This window comes from Aedes aegypti, chromosome 2 (assembly GCF_002204515.2).
Source record: "Aedes aegypti strain LVP_AGWG chromosome 2, AaegL5.0 Primary Assembly, whole genome shotgun sequence".
NCBI lineage: Eukaryota > Metazoa > Arthropoda > Insecta > Diptera > Culicidae > Aedes > Aedes aegypti.
The window spans coordinates 367,669,258-367,692,989 of record NC_035108.1 but is presented as its reverse complement, the minus strand read 5'-3'; the positions used below and the strand labels follow the sequence as shown (position 1 = coordinate 367,692,989).

At 34.9% G+C, this 23,732-nt stretch overlaps 1 protein-coding gene across 9 annotated transcripts in view; it reads right to left on the bottom strand.

Annotated features, from left to right (window-relative positions):
- LOC5575182 (leupaxin) overlaps window positions 1-23,732 on the bottom strand; it is a 225,779-nt gene that overhangs the window by 57,900 nt on the left and 144,147 nt on the right. For all 9 annotated transcript variants that reach the window (XM_021846577.1, XM_021846570.1, XM_021846579.1 and 6 more), the window contains 4 exons: window positions 17,364-17,580; window positions 17,166-17,298; window positions 16,988-17,100; window positions 6,805-6,902 (listed from right to left, as the gene is read on the bottom strand). In XM_021846577.1, the coding sequence (XP_021702269.1) occupies window positions 6,805-6,902; window positions 16,988-17,100; window positions 17,166-17,298; window positions 17,364-17,580 (561 nt within the window). The remainder of the gene's footprint in view (window positions 1-6,804; window positions 6,903-16,987; window positions 17,101-17,165; window positions 17,299-17,363; window positions 17,581-23,732) is intronic.

The following is a 23,732-nucleotide window of genomic DNA, read 5'->3' as shown; positions in this document are numbered from 1 at the left end:
TCATTCAGGCAAACCGGTTTAAAACTAGAGATTGTTGACATTTTTTAAGCAAAAAGATGTTTTCAGTCTGATCTAGAGTTCCTCTGTCTGCTCAAACATAGGTTCTGTTCTTGCTCAATTAAATTTATGTCGAAAAACTACATGTCTTCGCTTTGATACTTGTTTTAAAAGCACATAATTGAAACAAATAAGTTTTTGCGTTGTTTTGTGACAAAAAAATGTATGAGTGTGTCCAAAAATTACTATAGTAATAAAGTAATTTTATATATTCACTAGACTTCTACAATAGAATTCATGCCACAAAAATTACAAGTCATTGCTTTGAAGATTGTTTTACAGGCAAACAGCATTAAAACTAAGGGTTCCTCGTAGGTTTTTCAATAAAGGAAATTTTGAGTGTAAACTTAAATTTCTATTTCTGCTCATAGAGACGAATGCCCGTTCTGGGTAAAGTCTCTCTAAACAAAAAAAATCTGCTCAGACATGTTCACTTAACTCATTAAATATATTTCATGTCGAAAAACTATATGTGATCACTTTGATATTTGATTTATATGCAAACAGGTAAAAAAACTAGGAATTCTTGAAGTTTTGTAAGTAAAATAAATTTTGAGTGTAATTTCTAATTTCTATTACTAATCAAAAATGTTCTCTGGAGTACTGCAATCAAATTAATGTCGAAAAAACTACATGTCGTTGCTTTATATTTCGGTTCATAGACAAACAGTTAAGAAAAACGGTATTCCTTAGTTGCTTTCAGTAATATACATTTTGAGTGTAATAAAAAAATAAATTTCTTCTCAAACATGTTCACTGCACTTATACCTACAAGCAAATTTATATCGAAAAAATGTCTAAAATGTCTCATTGAACAACATTGCAGAAGAAAGTTTTGAACTAGGACGTTCATAATAAAATATAAAAATGATCTAGATTAGTTACAAGTAATCAGATCAAACCAAAATAACCAAAATATAGTGCAACTTATTTCAAAATACTTTATCGAAGATTCCAAACCTCTAGCATACATATCCAAACCACCACTAAAGAAATAGCTGTCGTAATCAGCGATCTACCTAAATTAGCGAAATATTTGTTTTCAAATACATGTGTGATTCTTCCTATTATTAAGGATTATTACTTAAAGTAGTAACTTGACTTTTTTCGGAAAAATTTGACACGATTCTTATGCAGTTTCAGTAAAAAAAATGTATTGGTTCAATTGCTCTAGGAAAAAAAATGAAAACCCGTAGGAATAGTTTCTTCCATTCGTACAAAACTTGAGGATACGGACATGAGATACGCAAGAATTTCAAAAATCGGCTGAATAATAGCCTATAGATCGGCTATATGGATTTTGACCGGTTAAATTTAGTAGAATCGTTTTTGGTACTTCCACTATTGGAACATCTACCCTTTTGAATATATGTTATTTATTTTCAAATTTGTATTCGAGGATATATTTTTCAGTTTTCGATAGACCTCAAAAACAGATTTTTGCTTACAACCGAGGTTTCGGACACATGTACTGTGCCTTTCTCAGGGATGTAGCTCTATTCCATTTTATCGTTTTCCCATAGCAAATGCAGCATTTGTCCGTCAGCATTAAACGAATTCCCTATTTGGGTACTATAGCATGAGTCCACTAATTTGACGTTTGAGCGGTGCTAAATTCATTCGTTGCCATGATCACGTAAATGACATGACACTGCTCAAACTTCAAATAATGAACTCGTGCATTGGTCCATATGGGGCTGTCCATTAATTACGTAAGACAATTCTGAGAATGTTTCGATTCCCTCACCCCTTACGGTAAGATTTTCGTATGAAAATCGTAGACAATTTGTATGGCGCGTAAAACATTTCAAAACTCTTTGCGTAATTAATGTTCGACCCCATACGATCGTAGAAATCCAAAAACGGTCTGACCTGCAGATCTGAAATACAGTTTCCTGGAGCTACTCCTACTCATGGAGTATTATGAAACTATCATAATTTAATTCCTAAAGTGGTTTCAGAGAACGGATGATATTGAGCCGTTTAGGGTTCCTTTTCCCACTGTGTATTGATATATGTAGGTATACGAGATAATCTCGAAATATCATACTTGATCTGTCAGATCACACTTTAAGAACAACAGAGTATTCGAAAGCAAAAAACTGAAATTGGTTTATTAGTGGTATGTCTATAACGTTCTAAAGTCATTGGTATTTTTGAATCATCTGCTTCCCAAGATAGCGTAGGCTCTCCTGATTATAATAAATTATCTCCTGTCCAATCGATACTAAATGGGTGTCTATCAGTGCAAAAGGTTCCGAGACTACCACGGTCAATCACCAGCCAATCTTACTAAATTAATTACATTATACAACATTTTTTCCGCAACCAGATTTCCCGAGCAACCGGAGATGATTCTATTTTAAGATCCATTTACTCGACAAAACTTCATTCCGGATTTATCTCCTCCTCTGCACCATCTCGCGATCGACCAGATCAGCAAGATCAGCTTCTTTGTTTTGTTTCTCCATTTTCCGCAGCGCACAGTCCTAAATGTTGGTAGATTATTTAATTTAATCTTCCGAGCCATAAATTTCTAGCTTGTCTAAGTTCAAGATCACCGAACAAGCCGGCGGGACACGCGCATGACGCGTTTTTGGTTTCTTGGCGTAGGCGCCTGCCTCTGTTGGTGCAAGGAACCACTAAATCATCACATTCTCCCACCAAAAAATGCACATGTCCACTTGAACAATCGTCCAAGAATTGCATTTTCTTGCTGTCAGGGCTGGTGGTGAAAAGTGGTAAAAGACAATGTTATTTAAGCGATCTGATTTAAGAAAGTGACTAAAAGCAACTATAAAATCAAAACATTTTATTTTAATTTAGTACAATTACACTGTAGAATACTATTGAACTTGAATATGGAAATTTTCAATACATTGTATTCCCAAAAATTCAGGATATAGCGTTAGCGTAGTCACGGAATATATTGTAGATCAGAAACCAGCTATATTGCGTCCGACTGCAGGTGAATTTGGAGATGGTAGGGGAAAATTGACGTGTTACTCGCTTTAAGGAAGCCGAGGAGTCCTTTGCACTTCCACCTAGTCCTAAATTATCGGTAAAATTCCGAGTATCTGGCTTTCGAAGCAATTGCCATGCTACAATCCCATGTAGCGCCATCCGGGCATTGTTCACAGGAGGTTTTTAAACGAATGCTTTCCTAGGTAGTGTAACTATAAAAAATATCAAAATGTGTCATACAATGGCTGTATAATTTATACAGTTTTTTAATTTCAAAATATAACATCTATGTATGATTCTTCACGGTTTGCGATTTGGTGTTCAAATATTGACGAAGAAAGTGATTGGAAATGCCTTCAAACAAAAGACTTTAAGATGACTTTGACTCAACAAAGTGCTGAAGTCACTTAAAACTGACTCGCTACCAGCCCTGTACTGTTCGCCACAGGTCCTCTGCAGCGGCTCTCGGTCTGGTCGACGTTTTCGACACTTACTTTGTAGGGGTTTATTCTTGATGAAAGTAGAACAACCTCTCACCTGGTGCCGAGTGGCCGACTGTTGACAGCAATCACACTTGTTTCACTATAGGGGGAACGAGTTAATTGCATGCATTTCACGCCGCCGTCGAGGTTGTCTGTGATCTAAATTGTGCATTTCACCAACCCGAACTCAATCACCGGCACGTCAAGACGTCTCTCTTTTTTTGCAACATTAACCCATTGCACACGTCCAAAAATCACTTTGGCTTTGGCACTTTGCTCATTTGCTCGGTAAAAAGTTGACGTTTGATATTTTGGCCTGTAGCAAAATCGATTAAAGTGCGACTTGAACGGAACCGGCCCACTCAAGTGCAAACGTTAATGACTTTCACTGAACGAACCCAAGGAGCACAAGGGTGCCAAGAAAGAAACGTCGTCCTTGGCTAGAATGCAACGTTGCATACAGGATTAATTTGAGTCAATAATGACCAAAATCATTTTCTGTGCTCAATGATCTTCTTATGCCCTAAGAAAAAAAATCAATGAACAGGACTTTAAAATTCAAAGCATCGACATTTTTCAATGAAGGCTGATTCATCCCATCTTCATGTTTCACACTGCAACCTAAATTCCTAAATAAGTGTCGCATGAAGTAACTTTTCCTATATTGAAATTGTTCAAAAACGATTGAGTATTTGTTTTTTTTTAATTGCTTTTAAAATGAACAAATAGATATATTATTTGAAAAAAAATAAGAAACTATTTTTATTACAAAAAAAGCAGCAAAAAATTCACAGCAAGTTTATAAAATTAATCACCGAAAATCACAATTATTCTTTTGAAATGGAAAATGATGAACAAATCTTGAAAACCCCACATGTTTAAAGTCTTATTACAGTTATTGATAATTGTTGACGTCTCAACAAGATGTCAAGATGTGGCATAGGTTTTTGAAAAAAGTATAGTATTTAGTTACTCCTCTGTGCATCAGAACAAATGTTTCTAAGTTAAGCCATTTTATTATCGTCTTAATATTGAAATAACCCTTTATTACCCAGTTTGTCACTAAAGCACCAACAAGTGACATTTATTCAATGACGCAAACCATTTAATCTTTGGCACTGAAAGTCCTAGAAACATGTGTCCTTCGAGTCGTAACAACCCAGAGAAGGCGAACCTCTCTATATCGTGTTTCGCCTCGCAAATATGTTCAATGCCAGTGAACTCAGCCGGAAAATTCAATCAATCAGAACCCATTCGGCTCGTGTGCACTATTATTCGAGCGAGCCGCAATTGCATTTCCAGCACCGCTCAGTGAAAGTTCCATTCCGCGCGTAGCCAAACGAAAACGGCATCAGCAGCAAAATTGTATTCAAAATATTTCTAATTTTAATAACTTTCCTGCACCACCCCACACCACCTGCCGCTCAAGTGCTGGCAATAGGCGAATTTGTAAGCCGGAGATTATTTTTATATCTTTTGCGGATGCAGCGCATATACATACAGTATTGGACAATGAATTTGCAACTTTTTTGATTTCCCATACAAAATGATCAACTTTGGGGGCTGATTTATTTATGGGTCGAATTGAATGGTTTTTAACAGTATTTAAGACAAAACTTGCATTTCAATTCAACATATATTTTTGAGAAATTTTCGCTAGCATAAGATCAAAGGTAATGACGGTTCGACTAAAGTGAGTTTCTGGACGAATTTTAAAAATTGGCATCACCGAAAAAAAAGGAATATATCTATCTTCAACAAAATTGTGGAATAACATGAAGTGAACTGGTTTGCTAAAGCAAGTTTTTGGGTAGGGCTTTCCTATTTTCAGAAAGAGAGATCTAACCTACTAAAATTGATCATTTTAAATGAAAAATGAAAAAAAATCGCAAATGTGTTGTCCAACATTGTATATGTAAGGTACCACGGGGCAAGTGAGAATCCGGGGTAAGTGGGGCGTTTCGTCATAGCTCAACAAGGAAAAGTTTTTCATGGGGGTATTCTTCTAGAAAGTTGAAGACACAATGGCAAGGAATGTATTTAGTCCTAAACATATTGTTATTTTTATTACCATGTGGTTCATGTAACAGTTGTCAGTTCAGCGCCATTTTCAACTTGCATGATAAATTGTGACACGTTTCACGTCTTGCATTGACTCGCAAAAAATAAATGTGTTTTAAATCGAATTTCCATCAAAAAGCTATATTTTTAAGTATTATTACAAGCTGCTAATGATAAACCAGTATTTTGTTTTCAGTTCATATGAAATTTTCGATGGTCTATCTTACCCCACAATATATATGTACCTGGGGTAAGTGGGACCTATCTAACCAAAAATCAGAATCAAAACTTTCCGTACACGTTTCATACATTTTCCTAGAGAGTAGCGCTAAAACATTCAAACAAATGATTTTTATAAAAAAAAAAGATCAACCTCAAATTACGTAATTGCATAAGAGGGAGAAGAAAAGTGTTATTATTCTTTATTTTTAATATATTTTTTTATTTTTGAAATACGACTTCAAAATTGAACAAACACACAGCTGAAATTTGAAATGATGCATTACTTTTATATTTTAATTGAACTTTATTTATTATTTCTACCAAATTAAGTAGTGATGGAAAACAATTCCATCCCATAAGGTGGTTTTCTGCCATGCATATAAATAATAACAAAACATATTTATAATTTCGTCAATTATTGATTGTTTATGTGCTACGTTTTAATTAACAACTAATAAATGATATATTTTGAACATATTTAATTCATCTTTACGCTTTTATTGAGGAATTTTCAGTTAATATTAAATGTGAGGTAACATACTATTGAACAAAGGGTTCCTTCCTAAAACTAAAGTATTTTATGGTTGATCCCTTATGTACATCAAATATGTACTTAAAATTAAAAATCTTTGACTTATCAATCCTGTTATTGTAATGCTTGACTTACTGATGTGGATTGACGCATGAAACTGGATGTGTCCCACTTGCCCCGTTAAGCGAGGCAACTGCGTCCAATGGCTCATTCTAAAACATTCTTCCAAGGTTTTCACAATTTCGAAATTATTCGATTAGTTTCATGCACACACCAGCAAACATGTTGCCAAAACGTGACTGTGTTGTTGGATTTGAAAAATATTGACATTTGAAAATGTTATTGAACAATTTTTTTGAACTACCGTTTTTTTCGTTCCCACTTGTATGAGATTTTGGATTTACTTGACGGAGAAGCACACGCCGCCATGATGGCGGAAATTACTGAACCTTAATAAGTTATTACTCATTTTCTCGTAAAACTTACCTTGAAATCGGATAGTGAGGCCATTAGATCATCCAGCTCCTTAGTGGCCGACGAAGCGTAGTTGGACTGCTCGTTTTGAGCTACCTGTTGTTGGTACACTGCGGAAGGAAGAAGAGAATAGAGAATTTTAATCTCTGTGACAATGTCGAATACTTCAAATATTTTGAAAGATTACAATTAGGCTGGGACAAATTTTGATTAAAAAAATTGCCTTTTAAGAATTCAAATTTCGAATCATTTGACTCAAGAACTCAAATTCTCAAATTGAAGTCCTGGTGCTTCTAAATTGCGCACACACAGTTTAAATACTAAATTATCAAATTACAACATTGTTTCTCGTTGTTTTGGATTCATCTGATGTGATGAATCTGACCTTACCTGGCCCAAAACATATATTTAAATTACTTGAAATTATCAAAAGAGTTGTTTCTCACCAATTCGGAAACATTTAAAGAGATAAACCTGGAGTTCCCAATTCAGGATATATTCGTAGGCTTTAGGACATTTCGTCGAAAGACATTTGGTCGAATGACAGTTGGTCGAATGACGGTTGGTCGAATGACATTTGGTCGAATATACATTTGGTCGAAGGGACATTTGGTCGAATGTTTTTAGAACTTTTTTGTAAAAATATTATTTTGGAATGATTGATCGAAAAATCGTTTTGTTAAACATATATAAAACCGAACTAGAATTTTTGCACAATGGATCTTACGATTAGTTTGGGCAAACATATTCTTCTTCAGAAGTCATTTATTACTTACACTCTACAAGGTGGTTAGTATATGCACTAGTGTCTATATAGGTTAAATTATTGTGGTTAATCTTTCCCAGTAATTTTTGCATTGAAAAACGGGAAGAAGTGAAAAGGTTATCGTGTCCATTTATTGCTGAATGTTGCAAAAAAATGATCTCTGGAATTTATTATTCTTTCAAAATATCATCATTCTTTGATAAAAACACTCCTTAATATTTTCGTCACTAGTTGTTGGAATACTAAACATTGTTGAATTTATTATTCTTTAAAAATCTCATCGTTCTCTATATATAACTGATGATCTTTTTCCAATGCCAACTTGTAGTGTGAGTACTTGGATCCTTTATTAAATATCAATTTTAACAGCATGTAACAGTGGGTAAAAATTTGTAAAGTGGGTTGGATATAGAACAACTTGATCACTATGAACTGTCGACATATTATACGTAGAATAAAACGGTAAACTTTGGTGGCATTTAGTAAAAGATTTTCCGAAGTGCATCAAAAATTCTACCTGTAGGATACAGTGGTGAATTATTGTTGTTAATGTGAATTGCAGCTAATTTAAATTCCTTGCAAGCCTAGACTTCGGAGTCGATGGTTTTGATTGATAATAAGATGATAATTTATTCAATCGAAAATAATCCAAACAGTCACGTGAGTTTAGACGAGTTGACTTAGGGGACAAAAGTTGACTTGCTTCCATTAGAGACAATTTGTCGCGTCCGATATACAGAAACAACCGGAATGAGAAATATGACATCATGTAACTACAACAATCAAATGGGTCAATTGATTCTGTGGGAGAGTCTGTGTGATTAACTGGAATCATGAAATATCGATCGCTGAATATTGAAGTCTTGAAGTTTGTTCAAGAAATACCAGTACACCAATGCAGATTTATTGCACATTATGACACAATGACACAATTATTGTGAATCTACGTCAAAAATCTTAAGAATCTCTATTCGACTAAATTTTCGACCAAATGTCCTTTCGCCCAAATTTCATATACTCCTTCTTCTTCTTCTTCTTCTCCATGGCATCCCGTCCTCACTGGGACAGAGCCTGCTTCTCAGCTTCTAATGAGCACCTCCACAGTTATTAGCTGAGAGCTTTCTTTGCCAAAGTTGCCATATTCGCATTCGTATATCATGTGGCAGGTACGATGCTACTCTATGCTCAGGGTAGTCAAGAAAATTTCCATTACGAAAAGATCTTTGCCCGACCGGGAATCGAACCCAGACACCTTAAGCATGGCTTTGCTTTGTAGCCACGGACTCTAACCACTCGGCTAAGGAAGGCCCCATATACTCCTTAAAGCAATTTAATTCTTTTCGACCAAATGTCCATTCGACGAAATGTCCATTCGACCAAATTTACTTTCGACTAAACATCATTCGACCAAACGTCATTCGACTAAATGTCATTCGACCAAGTGTCATGGATTCATATTCGTAAACAGGATACCGATCCAATTGATTTCTCGGAGTCCGACCAACTTTCATGGGCCTGAGTCAATAAACTATCGGTTTCACACATTTCCTGTCGATTTTCATACTTCGCTGTTTGGAAAACGAATAAAATCATTCGGATCTAAGCATTAAATACTCAAGACAATTTTCTGTAGCTTAGATCACTATGCGTCCTCTTAGCAAATATTAAAGTTGACATGAGAATACTGGAATAAATTTCATTATTTACAGGGCACATTTCTTTTATATTAATTGATATTGATATTAAGATTAGAAATCGAAAGATTCCAGATTTTGGAAAGATGCTGGTATGTTTTAACCCGTAGCCTACGGGGCTGATACACAAAATTCAAATTGCGCCTGTTTTTTTCATGAAATTTTGAGGATTGATTCACTAGTAGTTGTAGTTCCATGAGTAATAGGAAAGTATACATTTGGAGTATCATTGACAAAGTTATGCCAGAATATGTCTGGGTCAGGTAGGGTAAAAATACAGAAACTGCCTTTTAGAACTCATTTATCATTTGAAAACAAAATGTTTTCATACAAAAAGTGTACAGACCAGTAATTTGTAATAAGTTACAATGTACCAGGGGATTTAGAAATACATAATTACCCTAGAATAATGCTAAGGCCTCCCGAACATTTTGAAGCTTAGAGCATAATCTACACAGGTTCGTAAATTATTTTAGGCGTGTGATGTCTACATTCAGTGCTTTATAGCACTCATTAAGCCTTAACAGACATGTCCACTAATTTTGACAAGATATTGGATATTGGAAGTCATCCAAACCACCCTGGAATTCAGGTCCTTATGATCTACAAAATCTACTACAGTCTGTTTCACGAGAATTGGGTGAGTAAAGACTGTAGTAGATTTGGTAGCTCAAAAGGACCTGAACTCCAGGACTATTTGGATGACTTTCAATATCCAATATCTTGTCAAAATTCGTGAACACGTCTGTTAAGGCTTAATAAGTGCTGTAAACCGCTAAACGTAGACATCACTCGCTTAAAATAGTTTATGAACCTGTGTAGATTATGAACAAAACTTAAGAATGTTCTGGAGGCCTTAGCATTGTTCTAGGTTAAATATACATTTCTAAGCCCCTTGGTGCATTGTAACATATGACAAATAACTAGTCTGTACACTTTTTATTTGAAAACATTTCGTTTCCAAATGATAAATGAGTTCTAAAACTACTACAACTACAAGTGAATCAATCCTCAAAATTTCATAAAAAAATATTGAGTTATACTCAAATATGAGCAATTTGAATTTCGCATGTCAGCCCCGTAACCAACGGCGGGTTAAAAGAAGTTGATGATACTATGAGCTAGCAGAAAACAAAAGGAATTATTTCCTTAGGCAAGTAAAAAGAAAGCCAAGAAGTAAATATATTACACTGTGGAACAGGTTTTTGTCTCAAGCATCAAAATACCGCTATTTACTAAATTAAAGGCTGCTGAATCCTTTGCCGTTTTCAAAAATATCATAGCACGTCTAGTTTTTGAGATATTGACTGATGAAAATGCAAAATTTGACTCTATCAGCCAACTTGCATGCAAGTTTCCAAGCTTGTATATCAAATTATTTGCTTAATTTTCCACAGAATTCAAACTTTACGTATAGGGGGAGATCCCCCAGTACCGGACACTTAAGCCACTAAATTCATAATTCGAAAAATATTGATTTTATGGGCTCGTGTTACCCATTTATGATAAATATTATCATTTTTATAGTGTTCAAAAATAAACTTGAAAATATCAATATGAATTTTGGCATTGCATTTTGATGATGTATTTTAGTACCAAATTGATCGATCTTGAAAGGTGGCACCCAATACCGGACACGATCTGGAAATGCCTCGAGTTCTGTAAATTTGAACATCATTGAATGTGTACACTATAGGAAAGTTTATAATTACCATTTCAATGCTTTTGCAACATTTACAAGAATAATTTGAGTTTTTCTTAGTTTGCAAGCATTCATACTATCAAATCAGGATTATGTTCGATCATGCTTGCGTGATCCAAAGTATTTTTTCATATTCAAAATAATTACTAAATAGGCTCAAAATTAAGGGGATACGTCAATTTTTTAAAAAAATTCGAACTTTTCTACATTTTTAAAAAGGCATGAATATTTCAAGGATGTGTTATTCTACGCAAACATTAGTCTACACAATAGCTTTCTTTTCTACTAATACACCATCTTGATTGAACAATGATTTCTCAATGTTTCGACTTTGTCCGGTATTGGGTGCTGTCCGGCACTGGGGGATCTCCCCCTACAACAATACTTATCAGCAAAATTCATTATACAATGCTCAAAAGTTGTTTTATGGTGATTTCGAAAAGTATTGTATTGTGCCATATAAGAAAAACGAAGAGTTTTGTGTGTAGACTGCAAGCATGTTGAAATAAATCAATTTAATCTAAATTTTATAGGGCAATTTCATCCAAATTATAACTGAAATAAAAGTTTAAGTCCTATTTGCATGCTTGCTGAATTAGATTACAAAAAAGTTTGATAAATCATACTTTGAATGTCATGTAAACATCAATTAAACCAGTGTTTATACAACTTTGGCGACCTGTAGCTAAAAATGACGTCCAGGGAAATTTCTGAGAACGGCATCAGATTCAGAGACCCCAAATCTTCTAGAGACACATAATTTAATCCTTGAGACACGTAAACATGTCATTTTTGTTACGCTGTGTTAGGGTTCCAGAATTTGTAATTATATTTCATTTTTATTAAATAACACGAAAGAGTAAATTGCAAGTACGCTGGCAATTTCCCCTGCTGAAATAATAGCTAATTCATAAATAAATTTTAAATTAATAAATGCGTTCATATTTCAACCTTGGCTCTTTTGACCATGTTTGGCGTTCACTTCGCTGACAATAAAAATACTGTAGTTTGGCCTTTTAACACTGGTGTTGGCGATAGAAGACGAAAAATCCCAATTTTGTGAAATGGAAGTTTATGTATTAATCCAGTTACAAAATTCCTGCAGCACAAGAAGAAGACATTAGTTTGAGATTAATAAGATCCTGACCAAAAACCTACTTCGATACATCTCTGTATCGTATGCTGTCAGCTGATGACACACATAAAGAAAAATCCATGTAGGGTAACTGGGTGTAATAAGCCCCAACGGGGCAATACGCCCCTCTTCATTTTCACGGGATTGAGGCTTCTTTCACACGTAAATATGATTACATATCTTGAATATTCGCGAAAAAATGATAATACGCATATATGTTCTTTGAAAAGTATAAACAATCGATAGAAATTCTAAAAATATCGAAAATCAGGTTTTTGGTTTAAAAATTTGCTTTTGATAAGCAAGCCTCAGGGGGGATGAAGCCCATTCTTTAATATTGTACTTAATACAAAAACTTTTACCGGAAGACGACTGCTAATGGACCCTTTTAAGCTTAGCAAGTGGTGTAATTCTCCTTGGAAACATTTCTAATACGCTGTGGACCTTTTTTCTACGGGAGGGGCATATTGCCCGGGTTGTTTTGAAACGTAAACATTGGAACCGTTTACAAAAAAACATCTTGTACACATTTTTGAAGCAACCTGGAAAGAGAAACTTGCGTGCAGAGCATGGCCAACTAAGTAAGCAACACATTGACATAGAAAACTTTAGAAGTGATGCATTTGCTATTGCGATAGGGCAGTTTTTCCTTAAGGGGGGGCGTATTACACCTTTTTACCTTAAAATGTAGCATGGAATCATGTACATAAATGGAATGCCAGATTTGTCGCATAGTTATGGTTCGCGTAATCGAGCATGAAATCTAACCAATTATGCGACAATTTGCACAAATTCATGAAGGTGCTGTTAATTTTTGAAAAAATACGCACCAAACTTTGCACAGTTAAGAAATTATCATCCTATTTTTGCTTCAAATAAGGCTACAATATGTATTTTTTTTATCCAAACTTCTGCCAACGATAGGCTTTTAACCCTTCAGTAGAACACATGATTTAAAAAGAAAAAAAATAATTCATAAAAATTTAAAAAAAAATGCAAAAGGTGATACAATACTTTGTGCCTAACATTGCACTCAAAATCTGAATTGTTCCTAACTTTGCGCATGATGTGCCTAACTTTGTTCATGCCTTAAAATGCTCGTGCAAAAAAAGTTTTAAATTAAAAATTTCAAAAACCGTGCAAAAAATAAGTAACACAATTTCTCGACGTTTTTGCACGACCGTGTAAAAAAAAAATCCGTGCAAAAACAGAATCGGGTGAACATGTATGTACATTAGACCTATTCATAATTTCAAAAATGTCTGGAAACTCCCCAGTCTACCAATTCTTTGATTTTACATGTCAAAATCAAATTCTGGTCAAAATTTCAGTCAATTTAGAGTAAATTTAGGTGCGCTTCAAATCAATTATGTGTTTTTGTGCTATTTTCAAGCTTTAAAAAATCATAACTGTCGAAAATAACACCAAAACTTATCGTAAAAACCTCTACACAGTAGTTTATCCAATTCCACGAACTTTTGTCGAACACGGTTTTATGATTAGAGCAAGTTTTAACATAGTTTAATTGAGGTTTGTGTCTCGAGTTTCTTGAAAATCTCTATTTTCGGGGAGTGTTTTCTCTGAAAAGCATACCTGTATGAAAATTTTAGATTTTATATTTCCAGAAATGATGACTTTGCATATCTAAAAGTCCATCCCGTTCAAAGTTATCATTTATCTTACGAAAATCAATTGTAAAAAATAGGTAACTATGAATCACATTTGTAAATCCGCTGTAAGTGAGCCAAAAGCACCACAGTGAGCTTCAAAGAACATAAAAAATGAACACGTTAGCACTGCCTTTTCTCAGTTGATGATGATGATTGTTTTCAATTCGTTCTAAATGGTCAGTGAAACGCAATCAAAGCAATCATCAATTGGAAAGAAAAAGCAATGCTAACTTGTTCAATTCATTCATTCGTCGGTACATCGGTTATGTTTGATTCTCGTTGACTGGGACTTGAAGAAATAATGTCAATGTGTGTTTTCTGTACCATATATATTGAAAAAAAATGTGATTTATGGGTACTGTGGCGAACAAATCTGGATCAAACAATGTTAAAACCTAATTTAATCTTATTAGCGTCTTGGACAAACTTGACCAGAATAAAATTAGCTTTCAAATAGTGGAAATAGAAAGTGGTTTGGATTTCCCACATGTACGCGCTTACATACATAAAGTATGCTGATACTTTTTTAGCTGTGTCAGTGCAAAACCAACTGATTTTCTTTGATTCGAAATCGTGAGATGAATTAGCAACAATCATCAACGACGCGTACGAATTTCAATGACGGCCTACTTCGCCTTAACTTGAACATACCGTTATCTTTATCATATGAGCTGAAAATTTGACCTGAGGTTGTTCTTAGCATGAAAATTTAGAAAACTGCTTGATCGGAAGATTTACAGACATTTTTTCAAATATGCACAGGTCATTGCATTCCGAATTGCTAAAAGTGCGCAAAAATTAAGACCCTCATGTAAACAATGGGTCCTAACATTGCGCATCGCTTTTTTTCAAATAAAAAATCGACATATTGTATGGAAAATTAATGGAATTACTAGAATATTACCTTTTTTGCAAATACACCGCAAATATACTTCTCACAACAAAAATGATGATTTTTGGCAGTGCCACTCCTTAGAGCTTGTGCTAAGACGGTGTAGAAGTTGACGTTTATACGTGTGACGATAAGGTTTTTCGTTTATTTAATAACATTAACGAGGGTTTCTAAGTGAACAAATGTATGTCAAATACTTATCTATATAAATAAAAATGGAGTGGTGTTTGTATGTCACGAAATGGCTCGAGAACGGGTCATCGGATTGACGCAAGTTTTTCACTGTTGCCCTCCACAAGGGATGCGAAGTGTTCGTGCGAGGAAAAAGTTCCGAAAAGTCTCCGGAATAATGGGGAAAACGGGAGAAGACTAAGGTATCCTTTTGTATATGTATTTCTTGACATTTTCCATCAGCCTACTTGATGGCAAGACGAAGTTTGCCGGGACCACTAGTTTCACATAAACGAACATGTTGCTGGAACAGAATTGTTGAAAAAATCAATGATTAATTATCATTTTTTCATGCTTCTTAAAAATGCGCAAAGTTTGGAGCTGCGCAAAGTTAGGTGCGTACACGGTAGTGTATATTTTTATATTTTTTTTATTTTTCCTTGGGACATTTTAAATGCTGCCTGTGAAATTTTTGTTTAAATGAATAAAATTTTCATTGAAATTTTTGAATTTGGAAAATCAATTCTTATCTAGCCAACACAGACCCTACATTTATATTTTGTTGGAATTAAACTATAATAATGAATATTTTTTCAAAATACTTCGATATGGTGAGTTCAAGTAGGGTAGGTGTACCAGTTATGGCCATAGTGGTTCCCTATTTCGCCATGCGTGATAATTTGAATGTCTCAACATTTTTAAAAGTTTTTTTGTGTTTTAGCAGTAAGATTAACGATATATCTTGATGTTAAAACATTCAAAAAGATTAAAAATGTGAAAGTTATCCGAATTTCGCATATGGCCAAATAGGGAACCACTATGTCCATAACTGGTACACTTTCCCTACATTGTGTCTAAGACGTTCCATTAGAATCATTGTTTAAAATTTTATTTCGCTTTGCTAGAAAACATTTGACAAAATGGTAAAAATCTAAAAAATCACTACTTTTTCTCTCTACATACGATAACTTCACGAAATAATAGTTTTCAGATATTTTCAATAGAAATAAAATTATTTCTTTTCAAATTTACTTATGTCAAATATCTATACATTTGCATAGGCAACAATAATTTAAGGTTCTTACTTGTTTTATTAGACACACACGGATTTGGTTTTGATCCTTTCAAAAATCGACCACAGCTGAAATCGGATTTTTAGTTTCTATTAACATGGCTTATACTTAAGTTTATAATTTTCAATAAAATAAATGATAGTCTGATTATTTATCGTATCGGCAATGATGCATATATTTTTTCAGATTTTTATTATATGTATATTATGACCCAGCGCAAAATTCTAACAACAAAGTCGCTCAGAAATAACGCGATTTGTGCAAACCTGTTAAAAAGAGCTTCCATAAATGTAACATCATCAACAAATAGGTAGCGAAAAACTTACTCAAAATTAAAAATTTGATTTTAATAAGTATTATTAAATTCAACTTTACCACATTTTGTTCATACCGTCCCGTGCCTCGGAAATTTCTACAAGAATTGTTCAACAGATTCTCCGAAAATCTATCAAGGGTTTTGCTCCTAGGAGAAAGAACAATCACATTTAGTTTTTCTATGGATTCTTTCCGTATTTCTTCTAAGGGTGCTATAATGATTTTTTGCTCTAAAACCGTTACAAAGGATTTTGAAACTTTCCTCTAAATCCATGTTTCCAAAGCAGGAGTCTCGGGCATGAAAAATTCTCACTAGAAAAAACACCTTTTACGGTACCATTTTACCGTGATTACAAAAATTGGTAAGCAATGCTCAAGAAGATTAGTGCAGAAATTTCTATTAACATCTGCTATAGGAGCTCTCCTACAATTTGTACGATATATTTCTAAGAATGGAAAGAATTCTTAGAAATATTTCGTATAAATTGTAGTAGAGCTTCTATATCAATCAAGAAATCTTTGGGGAAATTGAGAAGAATTTCAGCCTTAGGCTGGTTATTCTCAAAATCTTTGGGGAAATATCTGAAGAAATTTCATGAGGAATCCACAGAGAAGTCTCAGAAGAAACCAGCACATAAAAAAACTAAACATTTATTGTAGGATATCTAAAATATTTATCAAATCGGACATTCTTGCGCACGCATCAACCATTTATGTCGGAAACGAGCCAAAAAGGTTAAACAAGTCAGCTATACATAGAATAGCACGTTTACTCACATTGATTCTGGTAGTTGGCACTCGGAGTTCCAGTCATCTTCTCGGTAGTAGTTTCTCGCACTGTAATAGTGACCTGTCGCCCGGGGTGCGGCTGTGGATTGGGAGATTGATTCCTAAAAACGCAGAAGAATATCGTTACATTTAGATATCTGGCACAACATGAAAGTCATGTTCTTACCCATAGGGCACCGCATAGATGGGATTGGCGTTGGCCGCACTAAGTTCATCAAGCAGACTGTCCACAGAGGGCCGCTTGATGGTATCGTTGATGGCATACGGTGAAGGACTAGTTGTTCCATTGTTGGGTGTATCTGGGGAAAGAAAAGCTTAACATTTAAAAAAATGTTTTAAGTTACTCATACGAATGAAGTCTTACGTTTTTCCACAATATTTCCATAACGGGCACTACTCAGATCTTGCAACAGCGAATCCAACTCCGACAGGTTACCCGAAGTGGAAGTTTGAAGTCGCTGGGGTGTGTTGGATCGTGGCAACGAGTTCTGATGGGGCGTTGTGGATCTCGGTAGAGATCCATTGTACCCGTTGGCAGACCGGGTTTCTGTGACAGTTTTGGAAGATGTTTGATATGTTTGCTGAAATTGAACATACAAAGGCATTGAGATTAGTAACGAGTTCAAGGCGGAATCATCAACAGATTAATACGATTTATAGCATCGTTACACATATTTATCCTTGCAAATTGTACGAAAGTGTAAGGCATATATTATTGCTGTAAAATTGATTTGTCTCAACGAATTTATTGTGGCAATCAAGAAGAAAATATCAAAAATGTTGTCATAACAGATATATGTTTATGACGAAGTTATAAATAGGTTTGATGGTAGTCTTGATAACCATGATGTAAAAGCTATGTAGCTATTATCTTCGTCATGGTTTTATCATTCCTTAAAGTACAGACTGGTCAGTCAGTAACCAATCGATCGAATCTTATGCTTGATCGGCTCCAGGGTTATGCATTGAAAATTCCAAATGTGGCTTCGTTTCGTCTTCACATTCAATGCAACTTTATACAGTAAATTTGGAAACAAGTCTTACGTACAGAGACTTGGACCTCATCTTAAAATTGTTTCTGCTAATAAATAAACGATGTACGAACCATATGAGTAATGCTTTATTACAAACCCAAAAAAGAGTGCATTTGCTCCTAACCCATACTGCTGTTCAATGCCGACGACTACTAGTCTAGCGTGGCTGGCGCCTTCAGGTAGACAACCATAATAACACATGTCGCGACGAAAACTGAATCACGCTGGTTAAATACGCAAGCAAGGGATGATTCAAATATTACGTAACGCAAAATTTGCCAATTTTAGACTCCCTCCCTCCCCCACGTAACAGCTTTTGTATGAGAAATTTAAAAATTTTGTATCGACTGTAACACTACGAAAGACCCCCTCCCTCCCCCTGTTGCGCTACGTAATATTTGAACGATCCCCAACCACTTTTCATCAAAGACGACGACAAAGACGAGACGCGACACTTGTGACCGGAAGTGGTTCAACTACCAACTGCACCTTCAGGACATCACGTTGGTGTCGCTACGGTGAAGGTTTTCACGATGAATCATCCTTGCAATTCGGAGACATTGGTTCCTCAATTGATGACTCTCAACGGTTCATTCCTTCTCTTGCGTCCAAGGGTGACAATGGTTATGAGCATTGCACAGAGGACGCGATAAACATGTCATCAAATGCTATTACTCGCGGAGGTATCCCATATATCTGCTAACAAGAGAAGGTATGACATTACATCCCAGCTAAACGCTTCAATGACTGTGCTGTTTATAAACATAGATTTACATAACATAGATTTGGTAACCCGAAATGTTGTCCGACCATCATTATACAGCTAATTACAGTACACAGTATAGAGATCCATGGAATAATTCACTGACATGAAACATACAAGAGATACATAGTATTTTCAAAAAAAAAAAATGAAAACTTGTTTGTGAGCACATACTTACTTACATATTACTTAAATAATATGAATCAAAACAATACCTCAAATTTTCTAGAGATCTATTCTTGAGAATTGATATCCATCGATTGTCAACCATCAGCGAATGATCAAGTTTTACAGATTAATTGCTGCCTGGTTCTCCAGATTGGTACTCTTGAAAATTTCGCTATCTTCGCCAAATGATTCGCAGATATTTGATGTTTGAAGACGTAAGTCATTTTTTTACGATTACACAGCTTAACAAAAATTAATTTTTTGCGTGTCTCAAGGATCGAATTATGTGTCTCTAGTAGATTTGTGGTTGCTGTATCTGATGCCGTTCTCAGAAATGTTTCAGCACGTCACAATTTTTAGCTACTGGTCGCCAAAGTTGTATAAAACACTGTTTTCAATTATGTTCACATGAAATTTAAAGTATGATATATAAAACTTTTTTGTGATCTAATCCATCAAGCATGCAAAATATGACTTTAAATTTCATTTCAGATATAATTTTATTGAAATTGCACGATTAATTTGATTGATTTTTCAAACATGTTTGCAGCTCCATACAAAACTATTCATTTCTCTTATATGACAAAATACAATACTTTCCGAAACCTTAAAAACAACTTTTTAGCATCGAAAGTATTATGAACATTGTTGATAATAATTGTTATACACATGAAGTTTGAATTCTGTGGCAAATTAAGCGAATAAATTGTCATACAAGCTGAAAAACTTGGATGCAAGTAGGATAAAATAGTCAAATTTTGCATTTGCAACAGTCAATATCTCAAAAACTAGACGTGATACGATATTTTTGAAAACGGCAATGGATTCAGTAACCCTTAATAAGATAATAGTGGTTATTAGGTGCTTGAGACAAAAACGTGTTCCGCAGTGTTATAAATACCGTAATCCGGGTAACATTGATGAGTTTTTAGGATTTTTCTTAAATATTTCATCCAAAAATGTAAATGTTATGAGTTTTATATTTTTAAAACAAGTACTGCCCACCCATAGATCGGGACTATATACTATATGTTGTTTTTTGAAAGATTTAAGCATGTTTACATAAATGTTTTATGTGATTTTTTCATTTAGCTGATATGGGGTAACATTGATCATCCATGTAAACAACGTTCGATAATATTGAAAATGTCGTTACTTACATAAATCATGGCCCCTGAAGCCGAATATGGTGTCCAAACGCTTACATCTCATTTATTTTTTAAGTTATTCTAAAATTAAAAACATCTCGAATAGCGGAATACGCCGAAAGGTAGGCAATTTCCTAAGGGAATTATACATTCTTAACGGTAATTCGTTAACGTTGCCTAATCAAACATACCGTAAAACGGGGTAACTTTGATAATGCGGGTAACTTTGATAGTGCGAGACGCCCAATATACTAAACGAAATAACAAAGTTTCTGTCAATTAGTTAAGCAAAACGAATGCAAAAGTAAAGAGTATTAATATGAAATTTCATGTGAAAGCTATTTTTGTTGGAATCAAATGCATTTGAGGATTTTTATGCAAATATTAAAAATTTACAAGATTTTAGCATTTTTGCAACGCTTACAAACAATCTGTTCTACGACCACTATTTGATAAAGTCATAATGAGTTCGTCACTTACCCATGATAGCCTAGTTATAGTAGAACATGAATTCGGTCTCAAATCTCTTAGCGAAAACCATTTTTACAAACTTGGACCATTTTTGTAATCTAAGTCAGAAATTTCCATATAGCGTTAAACGCCTAGAGGTATGCAACGCCCTATAAATGTTCCGAAGTTCATTCAATCTTGTTCGATTTATACTCCACTATCAAAGTTACCCTAAAACAGAAAACCGACTTTCGATTAAACGAAAAATTATATATCCATTTAGAATAAATCTTTTGGCAATCTATCAAGTGCAATCGATAGCTAGTATGTCAGTACTTGTTTTAAAAATATAAATTGTAATTCTCTGAAACAGCATGCATAAATATTGAAGTTTTCTTCGAAAAAACTATCAAAGTTACCCCGTTTTACGGTACTTATAAAAGTTTTGACAGCGGAATCGTTTTTGGCGATGCCATTTTTAGTGAGATCCGCATTTTCCTTGCTCATATCGCTTGCAGAACTTATGTGAGACATGAATCTTCGGTAGTGTAATGCTTAACCATTGAAACCATTCTTTCGCAAACTTGACAAATTTACGCATAAAGTTAAAGTAATTTTTGAAAAAATCCTTATTTTCAATAGCTTATAAATATAAGAAAGAGAAGCAACATTCATGCTTTGGAAATGTTTCATCAATAAATGATGATACCAATTTATTACGAGATGAGTCATTCCGATCAATGTTACCCCGCTGATCAATGATACCCCGGATTACGGTACTAATAAAATACTTTCAATGTAATTCTGTGAATAAGATATTAAAAGCCATGAATTATCACTTCACGCGTATTATTTCTAATATCATGTAGTGTGAGTTTAAAAATGATTCTAAGTAATATTTCGAACAGATTTGTGACTTAATCCTTCAACCTTTTTTATGATATTTAAATACAGATGATACATCTAAAAAAAGTGAAACTCCAATATTACAACAAATAATATAAATCTTTCATTATTCCCTAAACTTGTCCAATGTTTTCCTTCATCAATAAGCACTTCATTAAATCTGGCTTGACACCGACTACATTATGTCGTAGCGATCTTCGATAGATTGCTGCATTGAATCTTAACTGAAGATGTCTTGGCAAAATTTTGAAATAATTCTTCCTGATACCTATCACATTATAAGCTCATTCACAAACCTCTTGAAATATTCAAAGCAGCATCCATTGATGTTGCTTAGTAGATATCTGCCAAAATATCTTGGAAAAAAATGTTTTCGCGAGGTCTTCACGAATTCCTTTCATTAACTTATTCCCTTATTCTTGATCCCTTGTTCGTTGATTTTTCTCAAGCTAACAAAAAAACAGGTTGCTTTTTTTTTCTCTCTGTTCGGATGCGCCACTGCGTCCAGTATTTAGATCTATTGTGGCATTACCCGTATCCTTAGTGTATAGTGCATGTCGCATTACTCCATTTCCATTGATAGGTAATGAAGCATCGATTTCTGTACAGTTTTTGTTTTGATTCCTCAGAAATTGATAAAAATCGACTATGATGAAAAGGTCCCGCTACACCCTTCATAGAAATTTACATCTCAGCGAAGGCGCGCCCCTTAGCAAACATAATCGATTAAATTTCTGAGGAACCAAATACTACTGATATTTGACCATGCAACGGAACTCTAGTCACATCCTTGTTTCGCTTTTAGTTTAGTCCCAGAAAAATACCAGAAAAAGGGGCTTTATGCTAGCAGCAAAACCGAATCAAGCTAGAAAATTTGTTTAGTAATCAGAATTCACGTGAGTCCTTGAATTACCAGTACTTACAGTCCTTGTTGAGTTAATACTCATGATTGTTATCCTGGCTTCAAGTGTAGTCTCGGGACTGACCAACTCCGAGTCTTTAACCATGTGCTAGGTAAAATAGATTAATTTTTGGAAACTGTTGCCAGTAACAAGGACTTTGTACCGCGAATCCTTGAATTACCAGAACATATTACCCTAGCCCGACAAACAAGATGAGACTAGAGTTCAAATGGGTAGATCTTACCCCGTAACGCACCACGAAAAGGTGATCTACCCGCGTTACGGGTTAACCAGGTTGCTTATTACGCGTTGTAAGAAAAATTTTGATTAACACTTCAGTCGTCGCGCTGTTGTATTTTGTACAACAGTGGTGAAAAAACCTCGCTTATCGTACACAGCATCAGCGTGGTGGTTCTGACGGCGACAAACCGCGCGACGACTGATGTACCAAATGCATTTTGTTGTTTTTGTTTATAAGCCAAACCAAGAGGCAAACACATTATTTTATTGGTACCCGTTCAACATCATACGGATAATTTATATTAGTGATCCGGATTGGCTGAACGAATCAAGTTGTTCAACAATGATTGAAAATTAATAATTTTGGTTCACTTGATCACTTAAGGTGACAATGTAGACCGTGGTATTATCTCTATGGACCTATGCACGGGTTCACTATTTGACGTTTGAGCGGTGCCCTGTTATTTATGTGACCATGGCAACCAGTGAATTCGGCACCGCTCAAACGTCAAATTAGTGAACTCTTGCATCGGTCCATATTTTGTCCCACTCAAACAATTATCGTCAAAACTTTGCAGAAGCAATTCTTGAGTTTTAATGAACCGATGCATCTAAAAATTTGATGGGCATTTGAGATTTGCTTCTTCAAATGGATAGGATGATCATGATGACGTATCTGGCGGCCTTAAACGATCCGTTTTTTTTTAAGATTTCGGATCAGATTTCCAGTTCGCTAGAATGCTCCTTCAGTTCAAAGGCTTTGAATAATCATGCCCTGATTAGGTGAATTTGCTGTTCATCGATTCCGATCTCCTTATGAAATGGTAACCCAAACTCAAGAAAAGAATTCAAATTTTCAAGTAATGGCTCACAAGAAGACATGGCTGCAATTGTATACTGCTTCGCGACTAAAAATGGATGAACCAACGTGCGAAGTTGATTTGACGTGCGATTTTTGACCAATTTCGCCGCGTCCACGAGTCACTTCGCTATAATGCGCATCTATGCCCTCCGTCGTATGCATTTTGCGCACTATTGAGAATCGAGTTGCGACGCGGCAAAGTTGGTCAAAAATCAAACTTTAACCCATTTTCTAATGCGAAGCAGTATGCTGTCGTCATT